Here is a 24,538-nt window from a genome sequence, read left to right as displayed (position 1 = left end):
GAGGTAAAAGTAATGGATGCACTCCTGGATTATAGGAGGTACAACTCGGGGATTAGCTTGCATCGGTTTCCAATCGATCCTGAGGTACGGGCTCTGTGGCTCATTAAGATCCATAGAGGCAATTTCAATCCCACTCAAAATTCTCGCCTCTGTAGTAGACATTTCCAGACAGGTGATTTCGTTGTGACGGCTGGGGGACAGAGAAGACTCAAAAAAGGAGCTATACCTTCTCTGTTTGCCTGGAACGATTATACCATACTCAAACCAAGGCTTAATGTTTGGGGCCCTTCCCCGGACTTAGCAGCGTCTGACTCCGACTCCGAGATGGAAGTGCAAATAACGTCTGATCATGATTACAGCTTTTCTTCGACGACCTCAGTAATGGCAGATGAGCTGGCAAACAAGAATGAAGCATTGAAGGGAAAAATACAGGAGCTACAAAACCAGCTTGAAACTTTACAGCTGCAGTCCCGTTTTGGGCTGCAGCGCCTTGCAGAATCAGATAAAGACATTCGTTTTTACACAAGGTTAGTCCATGTTTTTTGGAATAGCATTAAATTAACCTGTCTGTGTGTGTGTGTGTGTTGTGTGTGTGTGAGAGAGAGAGACAGAGTCTGTCTAGTTCTGTTTGTGTGTGTAGTCCTGTGTGTGTGTGTGTCAGTCTCTGTAATGGCTGACACGGATCCCACTTTTGGTGTCAGAAGTGGGATCTGTGACGCTGTGGGAGCCAAGACAAAGCAAGATGCCACCCAAGACAAGGCAAGAAAAGGCTAAGGAGCTGGAGCAGGGTGCAGAGGCTGCAATCTCAACAGGGGACCAGGCAGCTAGAGCTGAAGCTAGTGGCACGGAGGGGCAGGTGTCAGAGCTGACGGGCCTGGTGAAAGTGCTCCTTCAGAGCCAAGCGGCATGAGATGAGCGGTTGGAGAAGGAAGCAGTACATCAGGAGCAGTGCTGGAAAAGCATGCAGCATTAGGTCCAGCTACTGCAAGGCCAGGTGGGACGAGGCCACTGGGATGAAGAGTCGAGCAGGATCCCAGCAACGCCGCAGCTGCGGACTCCAACCCAGAGGGGACCTGCAGCAGACTTCAAGCTTCCCAAGCTCCACCCCCTGACGAAGGATGATGACATTGAGCATTTCCTCACAACTTTTGAGAGGATTGCTTCAGCATGCCATTGGCCAGAGGAAGACTGGGCCATACGCTTGGTGCCCCTACTGACTAGCAAGGCACGCAGTGCCTATGTGGCTATGGACATTATTCACACCAGTGACTATGACAAGGTGAAGGAGGCCATACTGGAAAAGTATGAGATCAACGCCGACACCTACAGGCGACGGTTCGGGTCGACTGACATCCAACCCGATGAGACACCATGTGAGTTGTACATGCGTCTGAAAGATCGCTTCTCCAAATGGGTCAAGCCAGAGCAGCGCACTGTCAAGGAGGTCTCCAAGATCATAATTCTTGAGCAGTTCATACGGATGGTGAGCCCAGAGATGGAGGTGTGGATCCCTGAGCATGATCCAAAGCCGGCTGAGGAGGCGGCAGACATGGCAGAATTCTTCATCTCCACCAGGAGGGGAGCCAGAGGAAGCAGCTTTGGCCAGTGGAAACAAGGTTCCAGAAGTAAGTCTGATGGGGGTGTTGGAGGAGATGATCATGCCCAGGGTAAGCCCAACACATACCGTAGACCAGCTGATATTTCTAGCAAACAGGAAGTGAGGTGTTTTCACTGTGGAGAGCTAGGACACACTAAGCCATATTGCCCAGCTAGAAAGTCCAGGTCTTCTAATGTGTGCTATGTTCCCAGGCCATTCACGCCAACATTAGCAGTTACTACACCTGAACATACAGCCAAGGTCCTCATTAATAGTGTTGCTACACATGCCATGGTAGATACTGTGAGTTCTCAGACCTTAGTGCTGGATAGTGTAGTGCCCAGGGAGGAGTGGCAGGATCAGGCCCAGGTCCGAGTGTGTTGTGTCCATGGGGGTGAGAAATCTATCCTATGACTGAGGTGTTCTTAACTGTTGACAGTCAGACATTCTTTCTGCTTGTTGCTTTAGTGCCACAGCTGCCATATCCTGTAGCGTTAGGCCAGGACCTGCCAATCCTGTTAGACTTGCTGCCCAAGGCTAAGCCCTGTAATGTTGCCGTTGCTAGGTCCAGAAGTGCCCTTGAAGGTTTGAAGGCTTTACCTTTTCATGGTGATGAGATTGAGGCTGAGCAGGGGAAAGCTCGCAAATCCAGACGGGAAAGGAGGTTTGACAAAATGAAGGGCAGTGCTGTTTATGACAACAGTAGTTCTCTACCAGAACCAGAAATGGGGCTAGATGTCAATATACCAGCAGACATTGTGAGCTTGCAAGAGAGCGATCCTACCTTACAGCTATGGTTCAAGAAGGTGTCAGTTGTTGATGGTGTCAAGCAGGGTAGGGCAGATTGCTTGGAGGAGGAAAAGTAGATCCTGAGAAATGGAATCCTGTACAACGTAAAAGGCGGGGTAGAAGCACTGGTGGTTCCAGCCTCATTGCGACCCACTGTTATGTCCCTTGGACATTCAGTTCCATGGGCAAGTCACTTAGGCAAGCATAAGACCTGGCAAGAATTGCTAGTCGGTTTACTTGGCCTTTGTTGTATACTGATGTGACAGAGTAGAGTAAGACTTGTGCTGAGTGTCAGCTAACTTCTGGGAGGGGGGTGGCACAGGCCCATCTACACTCATTACCCATCATCGAAACCCAATTTGAGAAAATAGGGATGGACATAGTGGGGCCCCTGGACCGGAGTAGAAATGGGAACAGGTACATTCTGGTCATTTGTGATTATGCCACAAAATATCCTGAGACTTTTCCCCTGAAGAACATTAAAACTAGGCAGGTTGTTAACTGCCTCGTGCAGCTATTCTCACGAGTAGGGGTGCCCAGAATCTAAAAAAGTCTAAAATGATTATCATTTCATTCTTAGATTTGCGTCATACAAGCATTTCCAGGCCTTTTGGCAACTGGTGGAGCCTGCTGTAAAAACTAAGTCTGTTGAAAGCAGTGACCGCCAAATATTTACAGGTCAGCATTGTTAACATTGATAGGTCCAAAAAATAGATGCCCAAAACATTCTTCAAATTGTAAAATAGATCTGAGATGACAAGATGTTAATGTTAATTTTATCTGTTTGGAGGTAAGGGGGAGAATCTCATGTTACATAAATGGGATTGTAAATTATGAATTAATTCAAAGAGTTTTAAGAAAATGACAGGTGACTATAGAGTTGAGTGATCTTTGAATAAATAAGGTCCTCTTTAGTAAAGAGAATAAAGAGGCACTGTAAAATCTGTTAAAATACTCTACTGGCTTATTCTAATAAAAAGTCAAATGCAACAACCATACTGTGTTTCAACTCTTTAATTACACTGAAGAAGGCATTAGGTGATGTTTTTAATTCATTACCGCAGGCCACATGAAAGATTTTTGGCATATTTACAAACATCTCTTTGTTTTAACTTCTTCTGACAGTTGACAGAGTTTTTGAGTTTTTTCGTTACCCAACACTGACTTCAAATATTCAAGCAAACTGCCATGTAAAATTAAGAAAGAAGTAATCTCCCTTCTCCCTAATGATTGCAGCGATTGCTGTATCTTTGTACATCCTCTGGATTACCATGTCCTCTTCTGCAAACACTACAAAGTCACACCACTCCATTCCGGTAATCAGGAGCTGGCCTTGGACCTGCCAGTAGTTGCTGTGCTGTTGTTTCAATTTCATGTTGTCACTTTGAAATTTCAGGTATTTACTGTCAACATAGCTTTTGGCATTTGGGCATTTGATCTCCAGCAGGCCAAAGGGATTTTCGGTTGGGTCAAACACAACCCCGTCTGGAGATGACCATAACCAGGGAGCATCTGGGTGGATGACAAAGCCACAAGGCCAGTAATTGTTGTTCTTTACCTGACAATACTCCTGAATGGCAACAGGCTCCAATGCCAGGCCCCTCTTCAGCAATGCTGTTTGAGCCACACACTTTCTTATTCGCTCAGCAAGGTGTTCTGCTGAACTCTGACCGTGGACATGACAAATCTCCCTGAAGTGGGAAGATGTGATCCTATTCCTCCTGACTCGGGGCCACTCTACAGAGACACTCTGCTCTCTTGTAGCAACCTCTATTTTCCTGGCCATATCCAAATTAGTTTCTAGTGACTGCAGATGTAACTGCTGCTGGAGACTACACATAGACTGGCAGCTAGTAGGCTCCAACCTGTAACCATCTAGTGGTAGAGGTGGTGGTGGAGGGGCATCTGGGTGGAATAAGATAATCTGGCTCATGGGCACTGGGTGCTGGTAGGAGATGGGACTGCCTTTCTGAACTTCCCAAACGCTGAGTCAACCAGTGGGACATCAGCACTGATTGCCATGGTGATGGTGAGTGGTGCAATGTCCGCTTGAGAAGTCCTTATAAGCCTCAGCCAGTTTAAGGACATCCGGATCAGGCAGCTCCCTCCGCACTGCTTTGTAAAGTGTGCTCCTGTGTGGAATTTCATTTCATAATTCAAATTAGAAAGAATAATTTTACGATGAAAGACAATCACAGTTTTGTATAACAGGTTATAAAATACCAAGACATAATTACCTTACACCATTATCAACAGTCCTCTGCTTTGGCTTGGTAGACATCACAACCATGTCACTGACCCAGCCTGGCTTCACACCCTATTAATAATAAAATTAATTGAAATGTTCTTTAAAAAATATATTTGGTGCACACATGAATTCAGCTCTGTCTTACAAAGATATACTTGCTTAAATGTGGTTTTATAGTGCTCACAGACTTATCATAATTCTTGGCTTGTGCCAGCGTTGCTCTGTCTCTGTACAACTCAGGACTGGGGGAACAGCAGCGATGTTCAGCTGAGAGTAGTGTGCGGTCTGGTACAGCAGTGCAACATTATGGTTGCACAGTGCTGTTCCAGCCACACATGAACACACAGCATCACTCATCTGCAGAGGGGAGGAGTCCTCAAGGACAATCTTAACAAAAAATAAGGTGATGTCATGTTACAATCATATAGCTGACACTATTACCTCAGCTAAAATACACAGAACGAGCACGAAACCGTCCAGACCCATGGCGCAACTTGGCGAACTATATTTTTTGGTCAATTTTACGCACTCATATATAGCAGTTGGTTGAAAATAGACACTTCATGCTACAATCATGATAATGGCAATGACTGTGCTGTGAAGTTTAGGTAGCAAACAACAAGGCTGAATCATTTTGACGTAATTTACTATACGCTCAGATCGCCTAGTTGCACTCACTGCGGCCAAGCGGAATCGATAACGTTTCAGAAAATATATAACGTTAAAACATTTAATTCAATCTTCTACTGGGAGTTTTGCTGCTTATTGAGGGTATGACAGAAAATTTCGGTGCTGCTGACTATAATCGAATGTTTTCCATTTTTACCGTTCGATTGAGCAAGTACCATTCACAGTACATTTTTATAGGTTAGTGCTGTCAGATTGTGCTAGCTACTTTAAATGGTAAATGGACTGCATTTATGTAGCGCTTTTATCCAAAGCGCTTTACAATTGATGCCTCTCATTCACCCATTCACACACACACTCACACACCAATGGGGAAAGGCTGCCATGCAAGGTACCAATCAGCTCATTGGGAGCAATTAGGGGTTAGGTGTCTTGCTCAGGGACACTTTGACACTCCCAGGGTGGGGGATCGAACCGGCAACCCTCCGACTGCCAGGCAACCACTCTTACCTCGTGAGCTATGTTGCCCCCTATACATGAACCTTGTACGGCGATCAATAAAGGCTAACAGCACAGTACCACTAACTTCTTGTCACTTGTACCACCACTGTAATGAACTTAAAAAAAAGACTACAAACTACCTTTTCTATGAGAAATGTGTTGTCGAGCTCACGCGCATACACTGCTGGCGACATTCTAAAGCTCCGTTTTGCCCTCTGTACTATATAGCTAGCTAGCTATGGCACGGCCTCACCTCTGTAACATTATTTGTTGTCCTCCGTGTGTCCATACATCTGTATCGGTGGTTGTAGCTGTGTGTCCTTAGCTCCTACTCAGGGCTGGCCTGACCCAATAAACAAAGTAAACATTTGTTTAGGGCCCCGCGATTGGTTCGGAGCCTCCTCCCTCTAGATATATATAGATATATATTTTTTAAATAAATAATTGTGTTCCCTAAGACAATGGCTTTTTCATTAATCTAAATATATTTCTATTGGTGCTAAATCTTGCTGGCTGGGGCTTGAGGGGTGGTTTTCGACCGAAACAGAGGGCCCCATATAGACTTTTTGTTTAGGGCCCCCAAAAACCTTGGGCCGGCCCTGCTCCTACTCATGCGTGCAGGATAGCATCTGTACACGCTAACTAGGTTAACTAAAGTAGGCGATCCATACGCGCTAACTAGGTTAGCCAAAGTAGGCAAAACGTGTGCATGTTAGGGTTAGCTAAAGTAACGTTAGGCGATAAAGCTGTGCTTAAAAATGTTGTGCCGTACCACCTCCGCATGTGTCCTACTAAACGAAGCACCACCTGCGCATGCGTCCCACCAAACCTCCCTCAAAGGTTGTCCGTGAGTGAGTGAGTGAGTGACCACAATTTGCCACGCATAGCCCACGGCGCCAGTTCATGCACGCCGTGGGAAAAAGAGAAATGAGAAAGCTGATCAGATTGTTTTGAGTAATCATGGTAGTAGACTTAACCTTATCAAGTTATCAATGTCATCACAAAAAAGAGAACAAAAATAGTCTATTTCTGTTCTGTTTTTGCAACATTGTAATGTAAGGAAATTAAAATAGATAAGTCTGAGTAGTCTATAACGTTAGTGTCTTAATTTACTCAAACCTACGTTCAAATATAGTTTGTACAACAGTGAATACTGAACAGCATGCAGATAAATGAAACTGAACATACAGCAAAAAACAACAGCCGCCACAACCAGTTTCTGGGGTTTTCATGAAGGCTAGATATTTGAATGCTACCTACATGGCAGGTAACATTTATGTTACCTACTTCAGACATTAATGTTATAGAGTTACTGAACCTATCCTAGCCACATGAAATCCCCAGAACATAACTGGAACAGAACTGGCTTGGAACCAGCGGCGTGTCTAGAACATTTTGAATGGGGGGGGGCAGGCTGGGGCACAGACCCAGAGGAGGGGGGCCAGCCATCAAGGCTGACCGTATATATTTTTTGCCACGTACAGCAGACACATGTATTTATACAACCGAACCTTAGCCCTAGCCTTTTAACCCTAACCTAACCTTTAAAAAAAAAAAAAAAATTTTTACCTGCCCCTGATTCTAGGTAATCATATACAGTGCCTTAGGGAAGTATGAACACCCTTTCAAATTTTGCTGTTTGATAGTTCAAATTAAGATATTTAAATGGTCTTTTTGTTACTCATCTACACAAAGTGCTCTATAATGTCAAAGTGGAGTAAAATGTTTAGATATTTCACTATTGGATACACCAGAGCTTATTTTTAAGTCTTTACAGCAAAGGGTGTAATTTTTTCTCTACTTTTACATTATAGAGCACTTCATGTGAATGAGTAACAACAAGACCAGGTTAAAACCTGGTATATGGCTGGACCTAACAGTGTTTCCTCTAGGATTTTTTCAGCAGCGGGGCAAAGGGTTTTGTTGTACCTGGGTGGTGCGCACGTGCCGCTGGCGTCTGAGTGAATATCAATAGGTAATTTAAAAATATGAAATAAAATGACCCTTGACTGCAAAACAAACATTAGAACATATTTATTGACATCTATTTATTCATACATAATGCCTCTTTGACCCACTACTTACAGAGGGCACTGTATATTAGCCTCAGTGACAAAGTTTGCAGCCTGGCTGAGAGCCATGGGTGGAACCTTGTCTTGTCTACCCATTTAGGATCCCAGCCTGATAGCCTGTGCTTAGTTTTTGTTTTCTCTCCTCTTTCCTGTCCTCCTCCACTCTCCTCTCCACTCATCTCTTTCTGCCCTCTCTCCTGCTTCACTTTGCTCTCCTGCTCCACTCACCTCCACTACTCCTGCCTGTGTACTTGTCTAATAAGGTTACATTTGAGAATGAGTAACATTAGATAATTCTCTCACATCACAAATAGTTGATCACGCAACCAGTAAGAACATGAAAATATTGTAGTAGCCACCACTAACGTTACATATTTTAGAACTAGAAGGCATTTCTTTCCCTTCAAAACTTTGGGGCATAGCTAAGAACCTTGAGCCCCTCTCTAGCGAAAGTAACGTTAGAGCGAGAGCACATTATTGACCACCTGAGGGGTGGGACGTGTATCGACCACCTGAACCGCTAGTGTATTTACTCGTAATTTATTAGAGAGAACTGGACATCGTTACCTATTAAAATGTAAGTCCTGTAAAAATACACATAATAAACTGTCTAAATGTGAAAAACTAACTTCATACATATACATTTAGTTATATTAATACAGCCTTATTTACTATATCGACTTTAAGACAAGCAAAATGCTCGGAATTATCTCATTGCGATCCACTAAATCCAATGGAGCAGACGTTGCTTCATAATTTCAAACTGCTTTCCTAACGGCTATTTTGCATCCGGCTTACAACTGTGAATGTGTACGGATTCCTGGACATGCCGATAGCGACCACCCTTTCTCATATTAACCTCAGATATGCAAGACAGGACACTTATACAATATGCTAGCAAATTGATGTGATTGATTTATATGGGGTGGTCGATACAGGTCCCCTTAGCAACCAAAAGCTAGGACTGGGCCACCTCTGACTTATTTGCTGGCACTGAAAAAAATAGCGAAAGTACTGAAAAAATAACCACTGGAGGATAACAAGGACATTTTTTCCTACATAACTACATACAGGTTGTCAGCGATATTTTGCCTATTTCATATATAGTTGCAAATCTAACGTTAGCTGGAACATTATTTCACGGTATATTATTAATATTAATAAGAATTAGTTGGCCATGAACATCAATAGAGAATACATTGTGAATGTTTATTTAAACTGTAAAATCTATCTAACTTAACGTTAGCTAGTTAAATCTACCTTTTTTCTTGTTCTCCGGTAATGTAATCCTATCCTCTGCCCTGTTTGTCACTCTGCCTGAGGAGAAAATGCTGTACTCGCACTGTTGTTTATTTGGTTGTCATGACACACGTGATCCGGCCGACCAATGGTGTAACTTCATCACTCAGTCAGTCACTCACTCACTCACTCAGTCACTCAGTCACAGACATTCGCGTTTGTAGGGCTGGCCCCGCTGTTGCGGTCCAGCCAAAAAAGTCAATTGAAATGTTAATTTGAGCTTTCAACATAGCAAAATTTGAAAAAATTCAAAGGGTTTGGATACTTTCCAAAGGCACTGTATATTAAATGTTGCATTATACATTTCCAAGCTGTATGGTTGTTGTCCCCTCAAGATTGTAGCACTTGTTCAGATTTACATTACATCAATATTATTCTACTGTTCTATCATAACTATATACTGAAAGATAATGCCTTTTATTTACCCATTATTGTGTAGTGTCCCCTTACTGTGTACAGTTTTGCAGGTTGTTAAATATTCATGCAAATCTTCAATACCCATGTAGTATAGATACAAAAAAATAAGATTAGAAATAAATGTGTTTGTACCCAAACAACTAACGTTACTAGCTAACTACGCTAACGTTACCGCATTAGTAATGTAATGTTAGATTCTAGCGAGGTAGCTACCACGTTAGCTATCTTAAGCTAATGTTACTTTAGTCGAGCCCGTTGGCGTTTGCTTAGCTAACGCTAGCCGAGCCTGTGTTTGTGTTCACTTAGCTAGCTAACGCTATCTAGAAGTTACGTTATGCATTTACCTTTTAACTTCCATTATCTAGTCCATTACAGTCAACATATAAATAACACATTTGAACTTCAGTTTACGTAAGGAATAAACCACGACGGGCGAAGCCAAGGTCGCTTAACCACCACCGAAGTAGGCTACATTATTTTCCAATAACGGGACAGCCCGGAGGGGTTTATTCCACTTATACAACGGGTTTCCAACAATGACTATATATGGTTACTTTATCGACTTAATCACCTGAAAGTGAAATATTCTTCCGCGGCCTTTTGGGCATAATATTTTACCGTTGTCAAGCAAAACTGTGGTTGGTAGTTTTATTTGGACTGTTGTTACACAAAAACTCTGGTTGGTAGTTCTATTTGCACCGTTGTTAACTAAAAACCTCTGGTCGTTAATTCTATGAAACCAATGATTCTATCAAGAAAAAATAGTTCCTTCTTGTTTTATACCATACAATTAGCACCAATTTTGGTCATTTTTGACATTACATCATTTAAGAAAACTACATGAAACCATAACTCAATCAAATTAATCTCCCTAGCTCTGTCTTGCTTTTTAAAATGTTGCGGTCTCGCAGTGTAGACATTGCGTTTTTCCAAGACACTCTGAAACCGGGATTGAATGCCAGTTAGCTTTATGATAGGTTTGCCATCACTTGTCACCTAGCCAATATTAAAATTCTGGGTTTTAGGTCAGAATGCTCTCACAGCATGCTTGTTATCCCGGCTAGCTAGCTAGCTAACTATTGAATTGTATTCAAAACAGCGGTTACTACAAACGCTAGTAAGCATATTTTTACTATCTAAACAAATTATTAGTCCCTTGCTGTGAAGTGATATCATGACCACTGTCCTTGTAATTACAATTTGGAACACATAAATGTTACTGTAAAGAATATTTAAATCTATATCCGTTTTAGATGCATATATCCATGTGGAATGCTGGCTCTCCATCAACAATTAAAGAATGAAACGCCTGCTGCGGACACTTATTCCACTGCCTGCTATGCCAAACCTTCAAACCAACAAAGAAGGCAAATATTCAGAGGTGTGTGGACGTACAGTGCATTTCAAAGGTATGCTGATGTTAAACCCATATTCCAATGTATTTGAAATGACACAAATTCTGCCAAGTCTGTTCAAACATCAGACATTTTTAACTCTACATATTGTTTATGCCCTGCACCTGAACAAATTGGATGTGCCCATTCTACCATCTCCTTTGTAAGCTAAGTTCCGTTCAGCTGACTACATCAGAATCTGTACTATTGGCATTTTATGAAAGCTGAACATGTACAACATTGTTAATCAGAAATTATATCTGGGTGGGTCAATTGGCAGATATGCTGTAGAACAGGCCTATTCAACTTCAATTGCAAGTGGGCCAAATAGGAACATCACTGGGGGTTTGTGGGCCACACAGAATACTACAAATAACTCTTACAGTATAATGTTAATAGATATATTACTACATGGAATAAACTAGTCACACGCATCCCTTTTAATTCACTTTAATGGTATTATTATAATCAATTCCAGACAGCAGCCAGTCCATACAAAAAAATAGGAAGGCTATGGTTACAAGGCTTGATACATCTAAAAACCAAGGAGACATAAGGTGCTTTTCTGACAGGTCATCACAGCAATGCATTCGTTGCACAATAAACACACCGGCTTATTGTTGCGGCTGGCAAAGGAAATAAATACTTGTCAGTCCATTCGCTCTGGAATTGGTGATTTTCACAATCAATTTTAGATCTCTTTGGCTTCGAGAGAGACATTTTGAGGACATTTCCAGGTGCAGAGCGGGTGTAATCCTGTTGCAGCCAATCACAACACATAGGTGCTTTAAAAAGACGTAACCAATACCATATTGGTTCAGATCATACTATAGTCTATGGTTCTGATGTCTCAAAGTAGCTCAGAGATATGTACCTTAGTTTTATTTATCATATCACACACATGCCAGCCTGATTTGCAGGCAGCCTCTTGCGGGCCGCAGAAAAATTCAAAAGGGCTGTATCCGGCCCGGGGGCTGCTAGTTGAATAAGGCTGCTGTAGAACATAGTTTGTCATTGATTTATAAATAATTCTGTATTCTATAATTCTATAATGGCAATTCTCCTGTCAGAGCAAATCACCAAAAACTCTATGTAGAGTCAGGTAAATTAATCAGGTAAATTCAGGTAAATTAATCTGACATTTGTTTTACTCTGTTATTGCAAAGCTTAACAATTCTCTTTAATATTATCTAAATGTAAATCACTAGTAACTAGGGTTTTGAAAAGTGCAATACAAAATAAGTTATGTCAGATTGTTTAAATATGTAAATGTATAAAATCTTTAGACTGTCAAGCTCATGAAGCTGATAGCATCTGCTACCAGTGTGCAAGAAAAAATTGGCAGAGGTGAAATCAACATGATGGGCTACCTCTTTGATGTCATACTTCAAGAGGTAAGATGTGAATGCTGAGTTATTACTGACTGATATTGGTTACATGATAAACAATAACAGTGATGTGTAAAGGGGAGTAGTGACTTGTGTTTTCTGCTTTTAAGCTCATCATCAGGATCTTGAAAAAGAAAGAGGGCTTCAGCTGCTGTCGGGCAAAATTTGCCATGGCCAGTGGATTTCACCATTAAAGGCTGAAGAAATGTGATAATTTATTTTGGATGTTTGATTAAAGAAAAATCTATTGTAACAAGTGGTTTTTGTCTCATTTTATTAAGCCTATTCAAATTTTGACATGTCTCATTGCTGCATAATTTCCTGAGGAATTATGATTCTTTGGTGTACAACTACATCTGGGATTTAAGTGTCCACAGTTATGACTCAATGTTTGAATGTGGCCAATTGTTATCTGCTTTTCGACGACATGAAAGCGTATATTTAAATAGCGTTGGTGCATCTAATCCAGGAGTGAGATTTATACTCGGGTGACTTCGGTAAGATTAAAATTAGTTAATCAAAATATTCTAATCAGACAAGAATACTAAAATTGTCATAAACTCATTGATCATTAGAAGCTATCAGTTGTATTCCATGAGACACACCAGATGGATATATCATAAATGCAGATAAACAGGTGTGAGTGTCTCAAGAGATGACAACTCCCTTTTAAGGTAAACAAATTGTATCGTAGATGCGAGGGTAGGATGTCGCGGGGTCGCAGCATACCGAGACACTTCTAAAACTAATTATGGCGCTTCTCCATTGACCAGCACGGCACGGTACAGGACGGCGAGCATTCGTATCCTACCCGTGCTGTGTTGCCTGTTGCGCTTCTCCATTACAGAACAGACCCGTGAAGGTAGGAGGAGTCATGGGAGGTGTAAAGCGGAGTAAAGCGTCCTAAATGTGTAATAATTGACTCTTGCATGTATTTCTATACTTTGTACTCTCGTATGTTTTCTTGTATGGGGATGGGACGATATGAAAACAATTTTCACTGTCCACTACGTTTTGGCAATGTTCCAACACTCTTGTCGTCATCGTTGCATGCATCACAAAAACTATTACACTACTAACTAACGCTAGCATTACAGTGTGAAATATCCACATTATATAATACCACTAACTTATTTAAAGACACTCAATTAAAAAAATAACGTATAAAACCGAAATATTTGAGCAGTAATACTTACATTACATCTTAGGTATTTTACTGCTATCACAGAGAGAATGCGTAAGTGAATGCGATAATAAGAAAATTTTTGGTTACGCTGACCTATAAAACGCTATTCCAAAAGCAAAATGAGATATGCTATACATTGTTAGAAAGCTTATACTCTCACCTACTGAATAAATGAATTGTCAATAAAGCCAGACTGAACTAAAAAGGGCGACCACGCCGTAAACAACGTGTGGTATTACGCACAGCTCGTTATTTACGAAGGTACCCAGGCATCACAAATGCGTGTATATTTCACAAACGGATTATCCAAGACAATATATGACCACTCAGTCTCAAAAGCAACATCTCTACGCGTAAAACCAATGGTAAGGTTGTATATTTATTCAATATTTAGTCCCAGATATTGACTGTAGAATTCGCTAGTTAACGTTACTCTCTCTTGCTGTTGTGGTTTTTTAAAATGGCGGTTGCTGCCGGTGAACAAACTGAACATGGGATGACGCATTTGTGATGATTTCCATTGACCAATCAACGGTCTGCAGTATCAAGTTGCAGCACGGATAGTACCTTTGGTACCCACCCCAGAGCAGTAGCTAAAATCGGCACAGGTACTTGCGCCCGGCACGGGTCAGGTGACAGTGGAGAAAACAAAACAAAGCGGGAGCACGGATTCCGGCACGGCACGGTGGTGGAGAAACGCCATTATAGGCCTACTATAAGGCTACAGTGAATACATGTACATTTAACTAAACAGTAATTAAAATATGCATTATACAGTATATAATTTATACATTAAAACTCATGAAGCCAGAATTACGCCCGGCTTATTATTAGCCTAGTATGGAGCACTAAGGGTGTTATCTTAACGTAGCTAAGTACTGCGTTGTAACCAGAGACTGTAAATAATGTGGACAAAAGCTACTGTGACATCACCCATTGACTCTCCGTGGGTCTCTAAAACATGTTTTGAAGCTCAATGGCGGGCGCGGCCATGTTGTCGATTTGGAGCCAAAACCATAGAGTAAGCGGTTCTGTGATTTTTACAATGTGATTGACAGTCCGGTGCGGAAAAGCCCATCAACCTGAATGAACGATTGCAGAACGAACTTGAGGCTATCTGACTGTCTGCCTTTATGTTTTAAAATATATTATCAAATGTTTACGGAGTTTAATTTCCATCCGTGACTGTACTGTGTCATGTAATCACGTTATATGTATGACGTTAATAATACAATTATGTTCAGTTATCTTCAATTTATGTTTCTCAGCAAAACGAATATGCTTAGCTAGCATATCAGCTTGCCAGTGAGCTAGGTAGGCTATCCGTGGTTAGCTCACGCATTAGCAATATGAACTACAGGGGAAGAACATCGACTACACTGATGGTCAATCAATCAGAGATGTGTAGCCTACTGGTGATTTGACTAGGCTAATTTTCATACAACTGTCTGGTAGACCTGCTGTTAACCGAGCAAGTTATCGTCACAGGTCACCATCGCCGTGTTCACTTGCTGGGTGACGCTAGCTGAGCGATTGTTCGCAAGTCACTTTTTACCGAATAAAAAGTTACACTGTCAGCGGTGATTAACAAATCTACCAAGTATTTTAATAACCGATCTGCAGGCGTGTAAATATGACAACGCACTTTGTAGGCCTACAGCAAGTTTTCCACCTGGTGCATGAAGACAAAAATAATGTAGGCTACATTGAATTTCTAATTATTATTAGGCTATTATTATTTTTTCTTGTAGATCATCAAAACCAATGGAGAAAAGCCAATATACGCAAGGAGCCCCCAGGACCGATTCTGAGAACCACTGTCTTAAATGCTCGTCGGTCTCTTAAATGCTAAAAACATGTTCTTTTCTAAATGCCAGTCTTACAAAGATGGTTAATTTCAAAGATGGTAAATTCTGTGTGTGATTTCATCGTGTGTTGTATGTTATCCAGCAAATAAACCTTAACACTCTTAATTCGCTTCGTGAAAATGAACATTTTGCAGTGTTTATCCCAAAATCGGGATTATAGTAGCCTAGCTTTGTCACATGCGTGAAGCATGGCTCAGGTAGACATTTACGGAATGTACACAACTGACAAGCCATCAGACATGTTTGACAGATTGAATATTTGCCGGTTAGGGTTAGCTAGCTAGTCAAATGGCTTGGTAGCCGAAGTTGCGAACTGTTTTAGCATAGGCTACTGGACTACCAAATATAGAAAGCTGATTACGCTTTCTGCCAACTAATTATTTGGTTAAGTAGGCTAAAGGAAATAGTAAAAATGACTCGGCTACCGAAAAACTTCAGAGGAGGATTATTTTATGGTCGTCTAGTGCAGCTGTAAATAGCACACGCCATAATGAAATCACTAGAAAATGGGATGCCTGCATTTTCTGACTTCGCACAGGTGGACCGTGGTCGGAGCCGCAATGTCAAAGCCAAGAGGCGCCACCTCCCACCCCAGTGACCATAGACTGTAGCCCTTACTGTAGCTTAGTCCTCCGCAGTAATCAGGAAGTGACGCAAACTGTACCTCATTGGTCCATAACAAATATTATAACAGTGCCCAAATGACACAATAAATCATGAAATCGACCCATGGACAGTCATAAGACGAATAAAATACACATATTGTGACTATTTGTTCTCATGAGAAAAAATTACTGACTTTGTATTTTGACCGCATTTGTACCGTAGACTTACATGGAAACCGGATATGAAAACACCTATACTGGAGCCAACCGTAGTGGCGCTAGTGAGCAACCAGGAACAACAAGACCAGAAAATGAGCGTCAAAAACGAAGTCTGGTTTTGGCCGCTTGGTTGTAACCAGAGAACCGTTAATTAAAACTGGTAAGCAATTATAAACAACTCGATATACAAGTGGTAACATCTTACAAATGAACTTGTTTCCTAAATAAAGGAGGTCAGGTGACTTCCATTTGTGGTGTGGAGGTTACTCAATTTCCGATCCTTCCACTTTTTCATTGGGTCCTCCACATGGAGGTGACGTGGGCAGAGGAGTAGAACTAAGGGATGTATGGTCCATGTTTAAGCGAATGAGTGGGAAAAGAAAGACAGTTAAAATTCCAGCATTGGTTGATGGGGAGAGGCTGGCAGTGTCCGACAAAGAGAAGGCTGATATGTTAGGTAGGGCATTCGCTGCAGTACATAGTGATACTCACCTTAATGATATCTATAGGCAGCAGAAAGACCGTGCACTCATAGAGAATGAGGATGTGAGGGAGAAGAAAGAGGATGATACTACAATCCTGGATGTGGACTTTACAATGTCTGAACTGAAAATAGCCTTGCAAGATACTGGATACACAGCCCCAGGACAAGATCAGCTATGTTATGCCATGTTCCGGCAGCTACCAGGGAAAACATTGAAGCTAGTGCTGAGACTTTTTAATAAAATGGAGGAATGGAATTATGCCTAGATGCTGGAAAGGGGCAGTAGTCCTACCATTCTACAAACCAGGGAAGGATCCTGCTAATCCTGGTAGCTACAGGCCCATAGCTTTGACTTCTCACGTATGCAAGTGGATGGAGAGAATAATAGTTTGTAGGCTTTCACATGGAATAAAAAGGTTTATTGAGTAATTTTCAGAATGGATTTTGTAAAGGACGAACCACAATTGAAGCTTTAGTTAGAGTAAGCAATGAGATGGAAAAGACACTGAAAATAAAAGAGTTGATGGCAACAGTATATTTCGACATCGAAAAGGCATATGACTCTATGTGGAGGGAAGGGTTGCTTATCAAGTTAAGTAAAATGGGTATCGGAGGGAGGATGTATAATTGGATAATGGACTTTCTAACAGGCTGGAAATTTAGAGTCAAGGTTGGAGAGGAGGTGTCTAAGGAATTTGAAATAGAAAATGGTATCCTGCAGGGGAGTGCAATAAGTCTGTTCAATAATAACTGTTCAACATAATGATAAATGAGTGTGGCAAGTGAGTGCCACCCCTCCTGCCTGCCACCAGACTCACTGGAGACAAGGTTTGGTTTTAGCACTTGCGTGCTCGTTTATTCAGCCACCGGCTTCGCCTGGCTACAACATAACACAGATCCTTTTGGGTTTCCGGTAATTTCTGTGCCGTCCAGTCTTTTCTCCGGCGTTTTTCGCTCTCGAAGACTCCCGGTCTCCGCTTTTAAAAACCCCAGGCTCACTGTTAAAACAACCAGAGGCAATCAGCGCAGTTAAACAATTGATAATTATCGGCGCTGATCCCTCCACCTGCTGGGTCAAAACCGCCCCCAGCCCTCTGTCCGACGCATCGGTCTGCAAAACAAAAGGGAGAGAGAAGTTAGGTGTGAACAAGAGCGGCTCCCCACAGACAGCTTCTTTTACCCTCTCAAACGCCCGCTGCCACGGTTCCGTCCACTGGACCAGATCTGAGGCACCTTTTCGGGTTAAGTCAGTTAGGGGCCTGGTTAGCTCCGAAAATGGCGGGATGAATCTTCTGTAATAGCCGGCCAGCCCCAAGAACCTCCTTACCTCTTTTTTTGACTTGGGTCGGGGACAGGCTGCAATCGCAGCGGTTTTGTCCACTAGAGGCCGCACCTGTCCACTTCCCAAGTGGTACCCCAAATACCGTACCTCCGCTCGGCTAATAGCACACTTCTTTGGGTTAGCCGTGAGCCCTGCCTGCCTTAAGGATTCGAGCACTGCCCCCACATGCTGCAAATGCTGCTCCCAACTGCTGCTATGGATAATTACGTCATCCAGATAGGCAGCAGCATATCCAGCATGCGGACGCAATACCCGATCCATTAGGCGCTGGAAGGTGGCAGGGGCTCCAAATAACCCAAATGGAAGTGTCCTGAATTGGTACAAACCATCCGGAGCGGAGAAAGCCGTTTTTTCCTTAGATTTGGCAGATAAGGGAATCTGCCAGTAACCCTTGGTTAAATCCAGCGTCGAAAAAAATCGAGCCGTGCCAAGCCGATCCAAGAGTTCGTCGACCCGAGGCATTGGATAAGCATCAAACTGTGACACTTCATTTACTTTTCTATAATCCACACAGAAGCAAATAGACCCATCAGGCTTACCTACCAGCACAATGGGGCTACTCCAGGGACTGTGGGATTCCTCTATTACCCCCAGCTCTAGCATTGCCTTTATCTCTGCCTGAACCAATTTCTTTTTTGTGTTCCGGCAACCTATAGGGGCGGGTCCGCACTGTCACCCCCGGGGAAGTGTCAATGTGGTGGTGTATGAGGTGCGTGCATCCTGGTATGGGGGAAAACACATCAGCAAAACGCTTTTGCAACAAGGCAAGGTCTGCTCTCTGATTCGGTGAGAGATGTTCATCTGAAAGGGTTGAGATCTGATTGGATGAATTTGGTACCTCCGGCCCCAGCTCATCTCTCTCCTTATCCACCGTAACCAGAGAGACAGCCACCACCTCCTTCCACGCTTTCAGGAGATTGAGGTGATAAATCTGTTTTGCCCCCTCTCTATCAGTACGCTCTACCTCATAGTCAACCTCCCCCACTCGCCGTATGACCGCAAAGGGCCCTTGCCACTTGGCGAGTAATTTAGAACTAGAGGTAGGGAGTAACACAAGAACTTTATCTCCCGGTGAAAATTGACGTAGTTTAGCTCCTCTGTCGTAGTGCTGTTGCTGACGTGCCTGCGCCTCGAGCAAATTCTCCCGCGACAACTTACCCAGTGTATGGAGTTTTGCTCGCAGGTCCAGCACATACTGTAATTCATTTTTACTAGGACTCGGACCCTCCTCCCAGTTTTCTTTAACTAGGTCCAATATCCCCCGGGGTTTCCTACCGAACAGTAGTTCAAAGGGAGAAAATCCCGTGGAGGCCTGGGGAACCTCCCGCACTGCAAACACCAGAGGAGATAACCACTTATCCCAGTTACGGCTATCCTCATGAACGAACTTCCGGATCATAGACTTCAACGTTCTATTAAAACGCTCAACAAGCCCATCCGTTTGGGGATGGTACACGCTGGTTCTAATAGATTGAATGCCCAATAACCCGTACAGCTCGCGTAGTGTGCGTGACATAAACTGCGTGCCCTGGTCAGTCAGAATCTCTTTCGGGATTCCGACTCGGGAGATTATTTGAAACAATGCCTGCGCAACACTTTTTGCCGAAATGCTGCGCAAAGGAACTGCTGCGGGATACCTTGTCGCATAATCCACCAGAACTAACACGAAGCGGTATCCCTGCGTGCTCCGATCAAATGGCCCGATGAGGTCCATCCCCACTCTCTCAAAAGGGACCTCCATTAGCGGAAGGGGGCGCAACGGCGCTTTTGGGATAGCCGGGGAATTTACTAGTTGGCATTCAGGGCACGACGCACACCACCGGCGCACGTCGGCCCAAATGCCCGGCCAATAGAAACGAGCCATTATCCGGTTCAGTGTTTACTCATACCCTAAATAACCAGCCATGGGGTTAAAATGAGCCGTCTGAAAAACCATTTCCCGAGAGCTTTTAGGCACCAGCAATTGGGTGATTTCCTCATTAGTCTGAGTGTCACGACACACTCTGTATAACCTATCCCGAATTATTACAAAATACGGGTGAGTGAGTGTTGCATCAGGGCGCACCTGCTGACCATCAATGGACATCACACGGTCAAAGGCAAAGCGTAGGGTGTCATCACGAGACTGCTTGAGTGGGAAATCCTCCATGGGGCGAAACACCGGTACCTGCGGAGTCTCCCCCGGAGGCTCCACTGGTGCCGGCTCCCCCTCTGCCGCGTCGGACGACCCCGCGTCACCGCTGACAGCAGCACACACATCACACAGCCCTACCCGTCGTGAATGCACCCCCCCTACCTTACCAGCTGCCTTGCGGAACCCCGGCCAATCAGTGCCTAAAATCAGAGGGTGCGAGAGGCGGGAGCTAACCGCAGCCTTTATTTTATGTTTTTTTCCTTGACACCGAATTTCCACTGAGACTATAGGGTATTCGTGTAAATCCCCATGCACACACCTTATAGATACCCTTGATGCTTCTAACAACACCTCGGGTCGAACCAGGCTCTGTTGAATCATGGTCTGCATAGCCCCTGAGTCCAACAGCGCCTGGTGTTCACTCCCTTGAATCCTTACCGGAATACAGTACGCTCCGTCTGGGTCGGGAGCGGAGGTGGGCGGGCCGACAACACAAACCACCTGCCCCACCTCCATGAGCGGGCACTCGCGGCGCAGGTGACCCGGTTGTCCGCACCGCCAACACCCCGGTCCGGGCGTCTGAGGAGCTCTCTGTGGGTTGAACCCCGCCGCCACTGAGCCTGGGGCTGGGGAAACAGAAAAAAAAGGGTTGTTGCGGGAAAATTAGGGGGTTTGGGCACGGGGAAGGGAGGAAGGAAGGGGGGGAGGAAGGGAACGAGGAGGGGCTCTCCTGCGCGGAGCCATTTCTGCCCGTCCTTGCTGCTGCTGCTGCTGCTACTGCTGTGACTGGCCGTGGGGGTAGAGCGCCAGGTGGTCCTCCGCCAGGGTGACGGCGGCCGCCAACCCGGTCGGTCGATGGCACCTCACCCAGTTCGCCGTCTCCCCCGGGAGGCCATCAATGAACCGCTCAAGGGTCACCAGCTCCACCACCCCGTCGGCTGACCAGAGTTCCGGTCGCAGCCACCGACGCGCCATGTCCAGCAGTCTCTGGGCGTACGCGAACGGCCGGTCCTCTCCTGCCAGGGCCGTCTCCCGGAACCGCCTCCGGTGTTCTTCCGGGCTGTACCCCAGGCGGTCCAGGACCGCCTTCCTCAGGTTCGCGTACTCAGCCCGCGCTGTGGGGGGTAGGCTGTGTGCCGCTTGTTGAGCTTCCCCTGTTAAGAGGGGCAGGAGGCGGACGACCTACTCCTCCTCTGGCCATCGGCACGCCCTCGCTGCCACCTCAAACCCCTCGAGGAATGCCTCCGCGTCGTCATCCGGGGTCATTTTGGGTATATGGAGAGCTACGGGGGACCCGGTCTGTCGCTCTCGGGAGCTGGTTTCTCCCGCAGCAGCCAGCTGCAGCAGAGCCTGAGTCTGGAGGGAGGTCTGCGCACGCAGAGCCTCTAGCTGTTCGGCGTGTAACGCCGCCTGTCTTTCCTGCATCGCTGCCATCCCCTCCAGCATTCTTGCCAGCGCCACCACCGGTTGTGTAGTTTCCCCCTGTTCCGGGCTGTACTCCATGATTGTCTCTTGTGAAACTGTTGGTCGTCTTATTCTATGCTCCCCGTACGGGCCACCACTGTGGCAAGTGAGTGCCACCCCTCCTGCCCGCCAACAGACTCACTGGAGACAAGGTTTGGTTTTAGCACTTGCATGCACGTTTATTCAGCCACTTTTATAGCAAAGTACTATAAAGAAAGGAACAGAAGGGAGGAAATCATCATAACAAGAATCAGATTGGATCACACAGGATTAAACGGCATTTTGTTTGTGCTGGGGAAAAGGAACAGTGACATGTGTGGGAACTGTGGAGTTAAAGAAAACGTTGCAGATATTTTATTGCATTGTAACATGTATGAAGCGGAAAGAGAAAGGTTGCATGAAAAAGTCAGAGAGGCGGGACGGGAATGGGATCTGGTTGGGATACTGGGAACAGAAGGAGAGGGGGAGGGGGTAGGAGTTGTCAGGAAGGCACTCTACCTTTTTTTAAAAAAAACACAAGGTTGGTGTGTAGAATATAAGAAATAGGGTGAAATGATATGATGTTACAAAAATAGTTGCTATAATCTTAGGATTACAATGGGTAGAGGAGGTAAGGCCTGAGAGTGATGTCATTTGGTCAGACTCCACTGCAGCTGTTAATAGTTTGAATTCAAAAGAAACATTAAGAGATGATATATTGATGGAAATATTTATGATAATGCTGAGAATACAAAGAGTTGGAATTAATGTACAGTTTTGTTGGGTTCCTGCTCATGTTGGTGTGGAGGGTAATGAGAAAGTAGATGAGACTGCAAAGAGAGTGTTGAAATGAAATGACGATGAAATAATGAAAGTTCCCTTCGGAAAAGGTGAGGCCAAATGGTTAATAAGAAAGGCAGTGAGGGATTCGTGGCAGAAGAAGTGGGACATAGATATCAAAGGGAGACACTATTACAGTATACAGAAATCCATTAAGGTGAAGGCTTTCAAAGGGAAGTGCAGAAGAGAGGAAGTGGTTTTTTCAAGGTTAAAATTTGGACGTACTGGATTAAATTCAACTCTTTATTTAATGGCAAAGTGTATTTCAGATAAATGCAATATTTGTAATGTTCCAGAAAATGTTTAGCATGTCATAATGAGGTGTAGTAAATATAATTCAGAGAGGAACGCTTTATGTGATAAGATATATGAGCTAAGACAGGGATGGAATTTGGAAAGGATTTTAGGGATGGGAGAGAAAATGTGGGAGTGCTGCAAGGCTCTCTTTATTTTCCTTAAAGATACAGGATTAGATCGTTAGATATAGTTTGTTTTTTCCCTTTCTTTTATGTAATCTGAAGTATTTAAAGCCCTGATGTTACACACTGGTACAGTAGGTGCGGTATGCACCTATACACGTTGGTTAGCGATCCGCCATTAAATTTAGAGAAGAAGAAGAAGAAGAAAAAGAAGATATGACGTTATACACTCTTGTACAGTAGGTGGAGGTGTGCACCTTTTAGTTGTTTTAGATCCGCCAGTAAAACCGAGAGAAGAAGAAGAAGAAGCGGTCACGTGCTTCTGGTCGTCTGTGGAGATTCTCCTGGTGTAGATTCCCCGCTTGCTGCAGGCAGGTTCTCTTGAAAGAAAGTGCCAGCTATGGATCCTTTATTTTTTAACCATAGCGTTCCTAAGGACCTCGGTATTTTCCCATGTGGAATTTGTGGGAAGATATTTACAGAAGCAGTGCGTTTGCGAAATCATGAACCACAGCACGCCGCATCCAGTGGTCTGCACAGCGGCGGAGTCAACAATAGCGGGGACAGTTTGGTTGGTGTGGGAGGCTGTACTCCGACATCTCATGCCCAGTCAGGACTGCGGGAAAACGGTTTGACTCTGCATAGTGGCGTGGATGCCAGTCGCAAGAGAGAAAGTAGGAGACGTCTTGTTGGTTGTGACATTTGCGGGAAGGTGCTTCGCGGCGTGTGTGACCTGAACAGACACAAGCTATCTCATTCCGATGAGAAGCCATATGCTTGTCCTGTTTGTGGCCTGCGGTTTAAGCGCAAGGACAGAATGTCGTACCATGTGCGTTCACACGATGGCGTGGGCAAACCGCACGTCTGTCAAAGCTGCGGGAAGGGCTTCTCCAGGTGAGTTTTGGTGAACAGTAGGCCTATTAACCCAGGGGGTTGGCCAATGCAGCAAAAGTTTGTCAACAATACTGTTAAAATCTTTACAATATGACTGGAATAGAAGATATTTAACATTTATATTTTTTTCCTTCAGAATTTCGGCATACAATCTAAAACTATAATACGTAGAACTCAATGTAAGCTCTACAAACAAGACTAATAAAATATCGTTCACACGATAAATGTTGCAGGTGTCGATTTCCTGACTAGATAACTAGAGCTCCCCATTAACCTATAATTTGGCAGATGGCATATCTGCCATCAAAATAATTGTTTAGAACACTAACGCATAGTTTTTCTTGCAATTTAATGCATAGTGCTGGAGACATTCAAGTGCAGAGTAATTATGCTAGGAAACCAATCATAATACGCATTGAATACAGTTTATTATGCTTTAAAATTGGTTTAATTAAGATAGTTGTATAACTACATTAAATATGGTGTCAATAGGAAGCTACGAAGTTCGATTCTCAGACTATGGAGCAGTTATACCATTTATAAGCATATTCAAACTGAAAAATGAGGATGAAGAGTGCCATATGTATTTTTGCCCAAAAATATGAAAATTGGTCTCTGGAGAAACGTTCCAGCAAAGTAACCTAATGATGGTTGAACATACATGCATCATCCCTGACAATATGTGCTAATACTCACATTTTCTTTCTTACAAACTGTTAACCTTGAGAAACCCCCTTGAAAAAATGCAGCATTTATAGTCATTATGTCATCA

General features: G+C 43.8%; 1 protein-coding gene and 1 long non-coding RNA gene across 2 annotated transcripts in view; one reads left to right on the top strand and one right to left on the bottom strand.

The window, feature by feature from the left end:
* Positions 1 to 20,562: 20,562 nt before the first annotated feature.
* LOC118206605 lies at positions 20,563 to 23,212 on the bottom strand. The gene is made up of 2 exons (XR_004761211.1): positions 23,130 to 23,212; positions 20,563 to 20,796 (listed from the first exon to the last, which is right to left on the bottom strand). It is a non-coding gene; the product is annotated as an uncharacterized LOC118206605 (long non-coding RNA).
* Positions 22,979 to 24,538, top strand: part of LOC118206604 (POZ-, AT hook-, and zinc finger-containing protein 1-like) — a 54,154-nt gene continuing 52,594 nt past the window's right edge. The window contains exon 1 of the mRNA XM_035379475.1: positions 22,979 to 23,766. Coding sequence (XP_035235366.1) covers positions 23,273 to 23,766 — 494 coding nt within the window. The 5' untranslated portion in view covers positions 22,979 to 23,272. The remainder of the gene's footprint in view (positions 23,767 to 24,538) is intronic.

Source organism: Anguilla anguilla, chromosome 10 (genome assembly GCF_013347855.1).
Source record: "Anguilla anguilla isolate fAngAng1 chromosome 10, fAngAng1.pri, whole genome shotgun sequence".
Taxonomy (NCBI): Eukaryota; Metazoa; Chordata; class Actinopteri; order Anguilliformes; family Anguillidae; genus Anguilla; species Anguilla anguilla.
Note: the sequence above shows the minus strand (reverse complement) of the source record. Positions and strands in the feature narration are given on the sequence as shown.